We start from the raw sequence: 13,277 nt of genomic DNA, 5'->3' as shown, positions 1-13,277 counted from the left end.
TGGTTGTTCCAGGCGTGGCAGAAAGGAGCGAGCGGCGGCGGTAGGACTCGGGCGGTAGAACAGAAGCGGACTTCGGTTCGAGCCAGGACACAAGGTAAATGCAGGCAGGAGGAAGGAAGAACTAGGGGGTGGGCATCGGTGGCACATGGCGGCTTAGGAGGGGCTGGCGGCCGCGTTGGAGGGGGGGGCGTTATATTCGCGCACACCACGTGGTGAATATTTGGGGGGTTGGAAGTTAAATTACAGATGGGGCGCATAGTCAGGTGCGCCGGAAGTTGAGGATGAAGTTAAGGGCCGGCGGGGCAACGCATGTCGCGTGGGCAAAGGGCCACGGCATGGCACAGGGGGAAACCGGAGGCGGGCAGGAAGGGATCATGGTCGTTTGGTATGGTTCGACCCATAGTTGGAATCCGCCTCAAGTCACGGGCCTCGCGGTCTCGGGCACAGGACATCACTATTCAGCAAAACGGGCCGGATATTAAGACATTCAGGTTAATAATCCAAACGCGGCAAATTCTCCGATCCCTGCATGATTACTACGGCTCGCAAAGCAGCAGGCCATCATTATGCACACACGTAAGAGGCCAAGCCTCGTATGGGCAGCGATTGCCAGGTTCAGTAGAAAGTGTAGAAGTTTGCATGCATGGGAAAGGTAGGTGGGATAGTAGTGCAGGATGTTTCCATGACATAGTGGCTTTCCAAGTTTTGTTCACCAAGCGGAGTGGTGGTACATTCCCTCTGCGAGGGAGCTGCGCATTTCAACGGGTCCGGTTTAATAGGAACGATATTGGCGTAATCCCATGCATGGGCATGGGCTTACTAATGGTGGTCACGCGTAGCAAAGTAGTTTAAGGGATGTCTAATGGGATCGCCCGGGAGGGGCAAATCGGTTACTGTAGGGCAGGGGGTCGTTAAGGCTTTATTTGGAGGGGGAGGTGCGCGGTATGCTAAACGTTAACCCAGCAGAGGGGCCAAGGAATGTATGGGTATCGGGGATAACATAGGCAACGCAGACACGCGAAACGGCCTTGGCTTCCAGGAAGGGGGTTTGTGCAAAGCTGCCGCGCCACGTGGCTTTATTTTCGAAAATGTGCACGCACAGCATTTCCAATGTTTGGCTGGGTATGACGGTGTGGGTCGTTGGCAGGCCGTGTGGGGAAACAATTGTTTAACAAACATGTCTTACGGAGGTAGTTCAAGGGGCAGGCCGAATAGTAGGATAAAAACGGAATGTCACTAAGATCTGCACATAGGATGGGTGAGCGAAAGGACGGGCAGGTTGTTATGGTTTCAAGTAGTCCAGGGTGCAGTGCATTTTGGGGGCATGTGTTGGGGCGACAGGGGGAGCCTTTCCATCATGTTCGCATTATGTTTTGTTATGTAGGTTACAATGCGCCTTTTTCTAATCGTTGGGAAATTTTGCGGCCCTGGAATGTTAATTTGTCGACTCTACCACGGAGCGGGCTGGTCGCAGCCTAAATGTTGGTTTGCAAAGGAGGGGGGGGGGGGAGTTGGAACATTGGGGATCGCGCTGGGGAGAAGGGGTCGCGAGGCAAGATTATTAAATATTTGCTTATTTAGTTGGGTTAGGGTGGCAATTGTGTTCCTGCTGTGTGCCCTGTGAAGGCGTTTACTTCGTTCTTAAGCAACAAATATTGGGAAGGTAGTCAGAGTCAAACCATTGGTTTGGGATTTTAGTGGGTGGGTCCACACAGGGGCGAGGCGGTCGTAATTAAGGAATGGTACATGGCAGGGAAGATTTGGAAAGCACACCTAGAGCACCACCAAGCATAACGGTCTTATAATAACTTTATAGAAGGAGGGTAATGCTGACAGGAAAGGGTTATAGCTCCAAGCTCACCATCGCCAAGGGAGCCAGTTAAGAACCTGCACACCAATGCATGGGATTTGGCACATTTAATCTCGGTTGTCTGCGCACAACACAGCAATGTAATGACATGTTAGGTACGACTTGTTATAATAGGATATGATAGTTTAGTTATATAGCGCCTATACGGAAAGTGTTTCAACGCTTGGGTTGTAAAACATTTGGGTCGATCGATTTTGGTAGGCAATTGAAAGTTTATTGCAGTTCAATGGGCGGGATTGCCGCTTTCAGAATCCGAATTGCCAATTGCTTGGGCTCTGGGAGGCGGGACCACGTGGGGGAAAGGCTGTTGCAACCTCGGGTTGGGTCAGGGCTAGTGGTTAGATAGAGCTATGTGGGAAATGCTTGTTGTGTTGGCATCGTTTTTTGGTGTGCTCTTGGTATTTAGGCAGGGCCCACTTGGTGGACACAGTTGGTTGCCGAGCATCAGGTTTACACTGGCGACACCGCATCCGTTGGTGCAATTGAGGGGGGGGGTCCACTTGCGGGGTCGTCAGTGGGCGAAGGTTGGGTTGGTAGTAACCCTAGCGCTGATAGTGGCGTGTTGTTTTCTTGGGGGGCGTGGGGGCGGAGGCAGGTATATTGCGCCTGGCATTGTTTGCGCAGAGCGGACGTTTGTTGGCAGGTTAGTACCGCATGGGTTGGTTCATGCTATAAAATGTGAAGGGAAGCGCCACGAACCATGGAGCACATGTCCGTGGTGTTGGGCGCAGTATCTGGGAGGGGCAGGAAGCAGGAGAGTCGCTGGGGAAGGGCACGGGTTGGTGTTGTTGGTTTCGGGATGCGGTAGTTAGCGGGGGGGCGATGCAGTTTTTTGCTGCCTTGGTACGGGCGGAGGTCAGGGCCTGGTCTGGGTGGCCGTCGGGGGTGGCACATGCGCAGTCATGACGGGCCTAACAAGCAGATGGGGCAAATGCAGGGAGGGTCTCAGCAGCTGCTGCAAGTACAGCAGGCAAGTTGGCCGGCTGCAAGGTCTTGAATGGAAGGTTCATTGGTATAGCGCCACGACACGTCTTCCACAGCGCAAAACTGACCCCTGCCTTTTCCTTTGACATTTTAGGGTTCCTTGTCCCTTCTTGTGCCTTCCCCCGACCCAAAGCCTGGGGAGACCCACTATCCTCCGTCGCAATGAGACATGGTTCACGGCCAGCTCTGCCACGAGCTTGGGCCACGCCCGCGGCACGCAACAAAGCCGGGGCGGGGTGTGGAATTGGGGGTCGGCAATGTTACGGGGGAAGGTCGCCTAACCTTATGATAGGGTCGGCAGCCAGGTAAAGCAATTTTGGATAGGGCGAAGCCTTAGGACCAAAGGGGGGGGCCGAGGTAGGTACGCAGCGGAATCAGGTTTGCTCACCATGATTTCTTTCATCCCGCAGAACACACCGGACGGTCGAACTGCGAGGCAGAAATAAGGTCGTTTACTCAGAAGTCTGAGAGGGTAGACGGTTGCAATGGCCCAATCACAAAACCCAGGCCGGGTGGTGGCGGCTGAAGAGCAGTTGGCAGAAGGACCAGCGGAAGGGGAGTCGGCATCATCGCCTCCAGGGGGACAGCCTTTGGGTGCGGAAGGTTGGGCCAGATTCGTGGCACTGGCCAGGGCCGCAGGTTGGGAAACAGCGGTAGCTGCGATGGGAAGGGGGGTGCAGTTAGGCAGATTTGGTGGAGCGTTGGTCAAAAAAAAAAAAAAAAAAAAAGAATGTTTAAAGGAAAGGTGTTATGCAAACAGCTAGTAGCCAAAAAATAGTAGCTGCTTTTGGGTTTCGTCACTTTCAGCAGAGCTCGCAGCCATCAATTTTGTCACGATCATCTTTATAGACGTGGCGGAGGGCGCAAAAAACGGGCTGCATGGGGACCGACTGAGGGCACTTACTGCGGGCGCATCACAAATGGGTTTGAAATTGTTGAGCGCAGAGATCAGGGAGCACGGCCATTAAATATAAATCGCGATGGAGTTATGGACGGGGTCTCGGCTCGGCTTATGACATTAGGTTTTAGGCGAGGGTTGATAACAGGCATGGGGATTAAATCCAGGCGAGGCAGCTATGGGGTTCGCAGGTGCCAGCTGCGGCAGGAGGAAGCAATGGTTGCTAGTGAACACCACACATTTTGATGCAGTGGGGAATTTATAACACGCATATACACAAGTGTTTCAAGGCGCAAATGAAGGTCTGGAAGGTTTGGTTTACCACGCAGGTGGTATGCTGGATACAGTTTTAAATGCTCCATCTGTTGGATGGTCGAAGTGTGGGCTGGAATGCGGCACATTTAGGCGGGGGGAGTGCGGGCTCGTACGGGCGGGTAAGCAGCAGGTCGGCAAGGCGCACAAGGGTTTTACATGGGTAGGCGGGGATACGCCGGGTAAGATATCCAGCTGCAGTATGAACGCTCTTAAAAAAATAAATAAAAAAAAATAAATAAATAGAGTGGAGGAGAGTGGGGAAGATGTAGAGTCTGATGTTGCCTACAATAGAATGTACATTCAAACCTGGGGGCAACGCCCGGACAAAGACCGCAAGGGGCCGTTGCATGTTCGGTGTTGGTCATATAAAAGCGTTTCTCTCTCTAATGATTCACCAAGGACGTTCACTGCACAATCTCGCTTTTTCGCTACTTACCGGTGTCCCTTAAGGTTGGGAGTTTTTTTTTTTTTTTTTTTTTTACAATGTTCACAGGGTTCAAGGAGTAAGATTAACCAACAACAGATACAGGAAGAGAGCGTTTGGTTAGAACAATGGGCAACTTGGGTACGCCTACAGATGCCCATGAGAGCGTAGTGGCGCAAGGTTTTGCATGACTAGCTGTGGTTAAAACAGAGCATTTTGGGCTGGGTGCAAGGGCAAACCACTCCGCTCTGGGAGGGGCAAGTGATGGAGCGGCACAGGCGCAACCTCCGCCATGGGCTTTAGAAGTGGGATGGCCAACAGCACGGTTTGAGCTAGGGGGAAGGTAGGGTGCGCAAGCCGGATCCCCCTCTCTTGCAGGAGAGGGGTGCTCTGGCAGGCGTGTGAAGGGGGCTAAGGGGGGGGGCGCTAGGAGGGGCTGAGTACGCGCACGGTGACGGGGGGGTTGCAAGGGAAGAGGGGGTGGGTGAGGGTAGAGCAGGCACGGGGGGGTGGAAGAAGGGGACAGGTTCTTAGCATACGGAAAGGATATGACATGGGTAAATCAGTCTATCAAGGCAATAGTCATTAAGACATTGCTTAGACAGATGCAACAACAGAAGCAATCAAAAGGATTACAAATGAGGGCCCACAAGGAAGGGGGGGTGGAACGCTATAGACTTACCCATTAAGAAAGGCCGTTAGTTGGCCCGAAACGCCCCCTCCCCAACACTTAGGGGGTTTTGGGGGCCTCCGCTAGGAACGGAACGGTCAAAGGAAGGCCTCATTTCGGAACGCTGCTGCCAGGTCAGGGGCCCGCCTGCAAGGCAGTACGGAACAAGCAGCAAACAGGAGGAGCACCAGCAGGGAAGGCTGCAGCACCATTCATCACGCCACCGGTTCTAGCCGGAGGGCCTGTGTGTCTGTTGGGGACGGAATGAATGGAGGTAAAAAGAACAGGTTGGGATTATAACTGGGGATTGGTGCACTAAGGCGACCAGGTGCATGAGGGGGAACTCACTGCGGCCGGTGGCCCGCTGTGAGTCGTGGCGGTGACACCGGTCGCAGCGACCGGTCTCTTGCAGACAAGCCCAGCGGATGTTACCTGGTGTTCCCGTTAGAAAGTACTGGCGGATACCACAAGGGGAACTGCACAGCCATCAGCTTATTAAGAACGGCGCCCAGGAGTATTAGACTCAGGGGAGGCCCACGTTAATGGGGAGGGTTAGGGGGCTTGGAAGACCTTTCCAACTCCAAAATTGGGTGGGGGAAATGGGAAGTGCATCGTTGGAAACTGAAAATTGGAAAGCAACAATGAAGTCAGCAAGGGGGGGGTGAATTGAAAGTTTGCACTGTAAACGGGGCTCCGGCAAGTACGTTGGTAACTGGGGGGAAGGGGGGCCCCTGGGAGTTGGAGGATGTTAAGGGGGGGTTCAAGAAAGGGGGGCCCTTCGTGATTGGCAGCTTAAGGAGATCTAAAAGAAACTTGGGGGGGGGGGCCTTGGAGTGCGGGGGGTAGGGGCCAGGAGGAGCAGGGGGGGATAGTTGGGGAGGACCCCTCTTTAGCGAAAAGCAGGGGAAGAGGTTGGGGATAAGAATGATGTTGGGCTCTGGGGGATAGGTAGCGCTTGTTGGATGGGGCTCTCTAGAACAGGAGGCCGCGATGGGGGCCGGAGGGGATGGGACAACCAAGGCGGCGGGGAGAGCTAGAGCAGATCGGGGTCTTGGCGGAAGGGGGGAGAGGGGCTCCCTGGCAGGATGGGTTGGAGGAAGACCTGTTTGGGGAGAGATAATTTAACAATAATAATAAGCCAACCCGGGGAAACGGGAAGAGGGAATCCTGGGGTAAGAATAAAGGAGCAAAAAGGGGAAAGGAGACCGGAACGCATCCTTTAGAAGGAGCCTAAGCGGAAATGGAGAATGGAAAGAAAGTAAAGCACGGAATAAAATTGCACTTAAATAGCGTTGGGGAAAGAAAAATGAAAAGAAAATTGCAAAACAAAGAAATTGCCAAAGGGTAGAGAGGGACTGCTGAGGAAGGGACTGGGCGCCCGCGTCGGGTCCCCCAAGGACCCGAAGGGGCGGGGGGGAAAAGTTGCTTGCTCTCAGCGCAGAATCCTGAGCGTGAACGGAACACCTGTAAGCTAACTCCTGACTTTATGTGTAATAAAGTTTGCTGTGGCAATTTTTTCTCCCACTCATCCTACTGGTCTCTGCCTATCCTTTGGGTGGATGGGGGTTGGGCTAATTTGGGAGGAGGGTAGCTGGGCAGGAGTGAGAGTCGGAATGTGGAATGAGAGCTGGGGGGGGCGTTGGGAGCAACAAGGTCTGCCACCGTGCCACCCCACTGAGGGTGTCGGCGCTAGGGATTTTGCAAATCTCTGGGAGAGATACCGGGGTGCAGTGCTGTTGAGACATTTGTGTTTGATGGTAAGGGTTTTGAAGGTTCTGCGTTCCTTAATGGGGACCCAGTGGACTAGTCTTCTGGTGGCGGACAAATGTTCCTTTTCTGAGATACCGGTGGCAGCCCGTAGCAAATGCAGGCTACAGAGTTGGTGTCAGAGAACCGCAAATGGACATCTAATGCAGGATCGGCTAGGGATGGGGGGCAAGGGAGTAAGGTAGGGAGACAGCAGCAGGGAGAATGGGTGTGCAAGAGAACGGAAGATATTGGCGTCACCTGAAATAAGGGATCACACAGTAGAGAGCGCTCAGAGTGCGGCGCTGGTGCGCAAGCAGGGACCGCTTGCTGCAGCGTACCTTCCCTGGGTGACAGAGGTGCACGGAGTGCTGGCGGAGGGCGATCATGGCAGCAAAGGCAGCGGCAAAGCCAAGCAGTGTCGCGCAGACAGAGGGAAAGCCTAGGTGCTGTGTCTTAGTATGGAAGTTACATATTCCGTGAACGAATGCAGGTTGCACATCTTCTCACAGACATCCAGACCTTTCATGCATCTCCTAGTTTGACGTGGAGTAATGTTTCCAACCCTATGTGGGACACACGATGCTGTTGCGCCTGGGGATAGCAGCCCTGCAGTGTGGTGAGTGGCGCTGGGCGGTGTCGCCCAGTGGCTTCGAAACACTCACCTTCTGGTACGTGATAGGCTCCAGCCCGTCCTCCCTCAGCTTCCGTAGCCGCATTTTGTCCTTCCGCAGGTCCGTCTTGCAGCCGACGAGGAGGATGGGAACCCCCTTGCAGAAGTGGTTCACCTCCGTGTGCCACTGTGAGCAGAGAGCAGGACAGTTAGAGCAGCCGACGGCCCCACGGGACCGCAATGGCTCGCGCTGTGCGGGCTGCGGAGGGGGATGCGGGAGTGATCGCTGTAGGGCTGGTGTTGTGGCATTGACTACCGATTATACTTAACGCGGGCGGTGGTGTGGAAGCGCCTGCTGTGTGCGGGGTTGCGGGCTCTCCAGTATGGCGTGGAAGCGCTTGGTTTCTGAAATGGTATAGGTGTGCTAGCTGTGGGTGGTGGCCAGCGTGGACTGTGTAGATGGTGTAGCAGGGTGGATTTTGAAGATGTTGTAGGGTACTGAAGTGTTGGTTGTGGAGTAGGAATTTGGAGAGTTGAATGTGGGGGGGGGCAGTGTAATAGCAAGTACTATCCAGGCCTCTCCTCCCTGCCACCCGGTACAGCTGTACCCCTCCTCTGTGTCCCCCGCCCCCCCAGTGCCAGATGGGGAGGAGAGTGTATAATGGCTGAAAGTGTGAGGAGATAGGATTGCTGGTTGTGTGGGGGAGTGTTAGAGTGCTGTATGGGGGGCAAGTGTAGGAGAGTTCATAAGGTGTAGGTTGTAGGAGTGTCGATCTGAGGGAGGGAGTAGGAGCACTGGATGTGGGGGAGGATGTAGGAGTCTTGGGTATGAGGGAGAATGAAGGTGTGTCGTCGGATGTGTGAAAGTGTATAAGGGGGCTGGGTGTGGGCGGTATAGGAATGCTGGGAGGGTGAAAACGTGCTGCGTGTGGGGGCAGGGTATAGGAGTGCAGGACATGGAGGGGGGTGAACAAGTCTTGGACGTTTGGGAGGTTGTACGAGTGTTGGATATGGAGGAGCGTGTAGGAGTTCTGAAGGGGGCAAGGTTGAGGGGTGCTGAGGTGTAGGGTTGCTGTAAGTGGAGTAGGGTGTAGGAGTGCTGGCTATATGGGAAGGTGTAGGAGTGCTGATGTGGGGTAAAGAGAGGGTTTCTGGATGCCAGTAAGTTGTAGGGGTGCTGGATGTATTAAGGGTGTATGAGTGCTAGGTGTGTGGGGGATATAGGAGTGCTGGGCGTGTGAATTAATGTTGGATGTGGGGAAGGGTGTAGGACTGCTGGGTGTGGGGCAGAATGAAGAGTATTGGGTGTGGGGAGGGTGTGGGACTACTGGATGTGGGGGAGAATGAAGAGTATTGGGTGTGGGGAGGGTTTAGGGGTGCTGATGTGGGGGAGAATGAAGAGTATTGGGTGTGGGGAGGGTTTAGGAGTGTTGATGTTGGAGAGAATGAAGAGTATTGGGTGTGAGGAGGGTGTAGGACTGCTGGGTGTGGGGGAGAATGAAGAGTGTTGGGTGTGGAGAGGGTGTAGGAGTGCCGATGTGGGGGAGAATGAAGAATATTGGGTGTGGGGAGGGTGTAGGAGTGCTGGGTGTGGGGAGAATGAAGAGTATTGGGCGTGGGGAGGGTGTAGGAGTGCTGGGTGTCGGGGAGAATGAAGAGTATTGGGTGTGGGGAGGGTGTAGGAGTGCTGGGTGTGGGGAGAATGAAGAGTATTGGGTGTGGGGAGGGTGTGGGAGTGCTGATGTGGGCGAGAATGAAGAGTATTGGATGTGGGGAGGGTGTGGGCCTGCTGGGTGTGGGGAGAGTGTAGGTGTGCTGGATATTTGGGAGGTGTAGGACTGTTGGGTGTGGGGCAGAATGAAGAGCATTGGGTGTGGGGAGGGTGTAGGACTGCTGGGTGTGGGGGAGAATGAAGAGTATTGGGTGTGGGGTGGGTGTAGGACTGCTGGGTGTGGGGGAGAATGAAGAGTATTGGGTGTGGGGAGGGTGTAGGACTGCTGGGTGTGGGGCAGAATGAAGAGCATTGGGTGTGGGGAGGGTGTAGGACTGCTGGGTGTGGGGGAGAATGAAGAGTATTGGGTGTGGGGAGGGTGTAGGACTGCTGAGTGTGGGAGAGAATGAAGAGTATTGGGTGTGGGGAGGGTGTAGGACTGCTGGGTGTGGGGGAGAATGAAGAGTATTGGGTGTGGGGAGGGTGTGGGACTGCTGGGTGTGGGGGAGAATGAAGAGTATTGGGTGTGGGGAGGGTTTAGGAGTGCCGATGTGGGGGAGAATAAAGAGTATTGGGTGTGGGGAGGGTGTAGGAGTGCTGGGTGTGGGGATAATGAAGAGTATTGGGTGTGGGGAGGGTGTAAGAGTACTGATGTGGGGGAGAATGAAGAGTATTGGGTGTGGGGAGGGTTTAGGAGTGCTGATGTGGGGGAGAATGAAGAGTATTGGGTGTGGGGAGGGTGTGGGACTGCTGGGTATGGGGGAGAACGAAGAGTATTGGGTGTGGGGAGGGTGTAGGAGTGCTGGGTGTGGAGAGAATGAAGAGTATTGGGTGTGGGGAGGGTGTGGGACTGCTGGGTATGGGGGAGAACGAAGAGTATTGGGTGTGGAGAGGGTGTAGGAGTGCTGATGTGGGGGAGAATGAAGAGTATTGGGTGTGGGGAGGGTGTGGGACTGCTGGGTGTGGGGGAGAATGAAGAGTATTGGCTGTGGGGAGGGTGTAGGAGTGCTGATGTGGGGGAGAATGAATAGTATTAGGTGTGGGACTGCTGGGTGTGGGGGAGAAGGAAGAGTATTGGGTGTGGGGAGGGTGTGGGACTGCTGGGTGTGGAGAGAATGAAGAGTATTGGGTGTGGGGAGGGTGTGGGACTGCTGGGTATGGGGGAGAACGAAGAGTATTGGGTGTGGGGAGGGTGTAGGAGTGCTGGGTGTGGAGAGAATGAAGAGTATTGGGTGTGGGGAGGGTGTGGGACTGCTGGGTATGGGGAGAACGAAGAGTATTGGGTGTGGAGAGGGTGTAATAGTGCTGATGTGGGGGAGAATGAAGAGTATTGGGTGTGGGAGTGCTGACGTGGGGGAGAATGAAGAGTATTGGGTGTGGGGAGGGTTTAGGAGTGCTGATGTGGGGGAGAATGGAGAGGATTGGGTGTGGGGAGGATTTAGTACTGCAGGGTGTGGGGGGAGAATGAAGAGTATTGGGTGTGGGGAGGGTGTAGGACTGCTGGGTGTGGAGAGAATGAAGAGTATTGGGTGTGGGGAGGGTGTGGGATTGCTGGGTATGGGGAGAACGAAGAGTATTGGGTGTGGAGAGGGTGTAATAGTGCTGATGTGGGGGAGAATGAAGAGTATTGGGTGTGGGAGTGCTGACTTGGGGGAGAATGAAGAGTATTGGGTGTGGGGAGGGTTTAGGAGTGCTGATGTGGGGGAGAATGGAGACGATTGGGTGTGGGGAGGATTTAGTACTGCAGGGTGTGGGGGGAGAATGAAGAGTATTGGGTGTGGAGAGGGTGTAGGGGTGCTGTTGTGGGGGAGAATGAAGAGTATTGGGTGTGGCGAGGGTGTAGGAGTGCTGATGTGGGGGAGAATGAAGAGTATTGGGTGTGGGGAGGGTGTGGGACTGCTGGGTGTGGGGGAGAATGAAGAGTATTGGCTGTGGGGAGGGTGTAGGAGTAATGGGTGTGGGGAGAATGAAGAGTATTGGGTGTGGGGAGGGTGTAGGACTGCTCGGTGTGGGGGAGAATGAAGAGTATTGGGTGTGGGGAGGGTGTGGGACTGCTCGGTGTGGGGGAGAATGAAGAGTATTTGGTGTGGGGAGGATGTGGGACTGCTGGGTATGGGGGAGAACGAAGAGTATTGGGTGTGGAGAGGGTGTAATAGTGCTGATGTGGGGGAGAATGAACAGTATTGGGTGTGGAGAGGGTGTAATAGTGCTGATGTGGGGGAGAATGGAGAGGATTGGGTGTGGGGAGGATATAGTACTGCAGGGTGTGGGGGGAGAATGACGAGTATTGGGTGTGGGGAGGGTGTAGGACTGCTGGGTGTGGGGGAGAATGAAGAATATTGGGTGTGGAGAGGGTGTAGGACTGCTGGGTGTGGGGGAGAATGAAGAGTATTCGGTGTGGGGAGGGTGTAGGACTGCTCGGTGTGGGGGAGAATGAAGAGTATTGGGTGTGGGGAGGGTGTGGGACTGCTGGGTATGGGGGAGAACGAAGAGTATTGGGTGTGGAGAGGGTGTAATAGTGCTGATGTGGGGGAGAATGAACAGTATTGGGTGTGGGGAGGGTGTAGGACTGCTGGGTGTGGGGGAGAATGAAGAATATTGGGTGTGGAGAGGGTGTAGGGGTGCTGTTGTGGGGGATAATGAAAAGTATTGGGTGTGGGGAGGGTGTAGGAGTGCTGGGTGTGGTGGAGAATGAAGAATATTGGGTGTGGAGAGGGTGTAGGGGTGCTGTTGTGGGGGATAATGAAGAGTATTGGGTGTGGGGAGGGTGTAGGAGTGCTGATGTGGGGGAGAATGAATAGTATTAGGTGTGGGACTGCTGGGTGTGGGGAAGAATGAAGAGTATTGGGTGTGGGGAGGGTGTGGGACTGCTGGGTGTGGGGGAGAACGAAGAGTATTGGCTGTGGAGAGGGTGTAATAGTGCTGATGTGGGGGAGAATAAAGATTATTGGGTGTGGGGAGGGTGTGGGAATGCTGGGTATGGGGGAGAACGAAGAGTATTGGGTGTGGGGAGGGTGTAGGAGTGCTGGGTGTGGAGAGAATGAAGAGTATTGGGTGTGGGGAGGGTGTGGGACAGCTGGGTATGGGGAGAACGAAGAGTATTGGGTGTGGAGAGGGTGTAATAGTGCTGATGTGGGGGAGAATGAAGAGTATTGGTTGTGGGAGTGCTGACGTGGGGGAGAATGAAGAGTATTGGGTGTGGGGAGGGTTTAGGAGTGCTGATGTGGGGGAGAATGGAGAGGATTGGGTGTGGGGAGGATCTAGTACTGCAGGGTGTGGGGGAGAATGAAGAGTATTGGGTGTGGGGAGGGTGTAGGACTGCTGGGTGTGGGGGAGAATGAAGAGTATTGGCTGTGGGGAGGGTGTAGGAGTGCTGATGTTGGGGAGAATGAATAGTATTAGGTGTGGGACTGCTGGGTGTGGGGGAGAATGAAGAGTATTGGGTGTGGGGAGGGTGTGGGACTGCTGGGTGTGGGGGAGAACGAAGAGTATTGGCTGTGGAGAGGGTGTAATAGTGCTGATGTGGGGGAGAATAAAGATTATTGGGTGTGGGGAGGGTGTGGGAATGCTGGGTATGGGGGAGAACGAAGAGTATTGGGTGTGGGGAGGGTGTAGGAGTGCTGGGTGTGGAGAGAATGAAGAGTATTGGGTGTGGGGAGGGTGTGGGACTGCTGGGTATGGGGAGAACGAAGAGTATTGGGTGTGGAGAGGGTGTAATAGTGCTGATGTGGGGGAGAATGAAGAGTATTGGGTGTGGGAGTGCTGACGTGGGGGAGAATGAAGAGTATTGGGTGTGGGGAGGGTTTAGGAGTGCTGATGTGGGGGAGAATGGAGAGGATTGGGTGTGGGGAGGATCTAGTACTGCAGGGTGTGGGGGAGAATGAAGAGTATTGGGTGTGGGGAGGGTGTAGGACTGCTGGGTGTGGGGGAGAATGAAGAGTATTGGGTGTGGGGAGGGTGTAGGACTGCTGGGTGTGGGGGAGAATGAAGAGTATTGGCTGTGGGGAGGGTGTAGGAGTGCTGATGTTGGGGAGAATGAATAGTAT

The 13,277-nt window shown here is 54.5% G+C and overlaps 1 protein-coding gene across 1 annotated transcript in view; it reads right to left on the bottom strand.

Moving 5' to 3' along the window:
- Nucleotides 1-13,277, bottom strand: part of RHOD (ras homolog family member D) — a 155,454-nt gene that overhangs the window by 92,916 nt on the left and 49,261 nt on the right. The window contains exon 4 of the mRNA XM_069628940.1: nt 7,573-7,707. Coding sequence (XP_069485041.1) covers nt 7,573-7,707 — 135 coding nt within the window. The remainder of the gene's footprint in view (nt 1-7,572; nt 7,708-13,277) is intronic.

The sequence above is a fragment of the Ambystoma mexicanum genome, chromosome 12 (genome assembly GCF_040938575.1).
Source record: "Ambystoma mexicanum isolate Mex_15411 chromosome 12, UKY_AmexF1_1, whole genome shotgun sequence".
Classification (NCBI taxonomy): Eukaryota; Metazoa; Chordata; class Amphibia; order Caudata; family Ambystomatidae; genus Ambystoma; species Ambystoma mexicanum.
The sequence above is the reverse complement of the archived record's forward strand: the minus strand, read 5'-3'. Positions and strand labels throughout refer to the sequence as shown.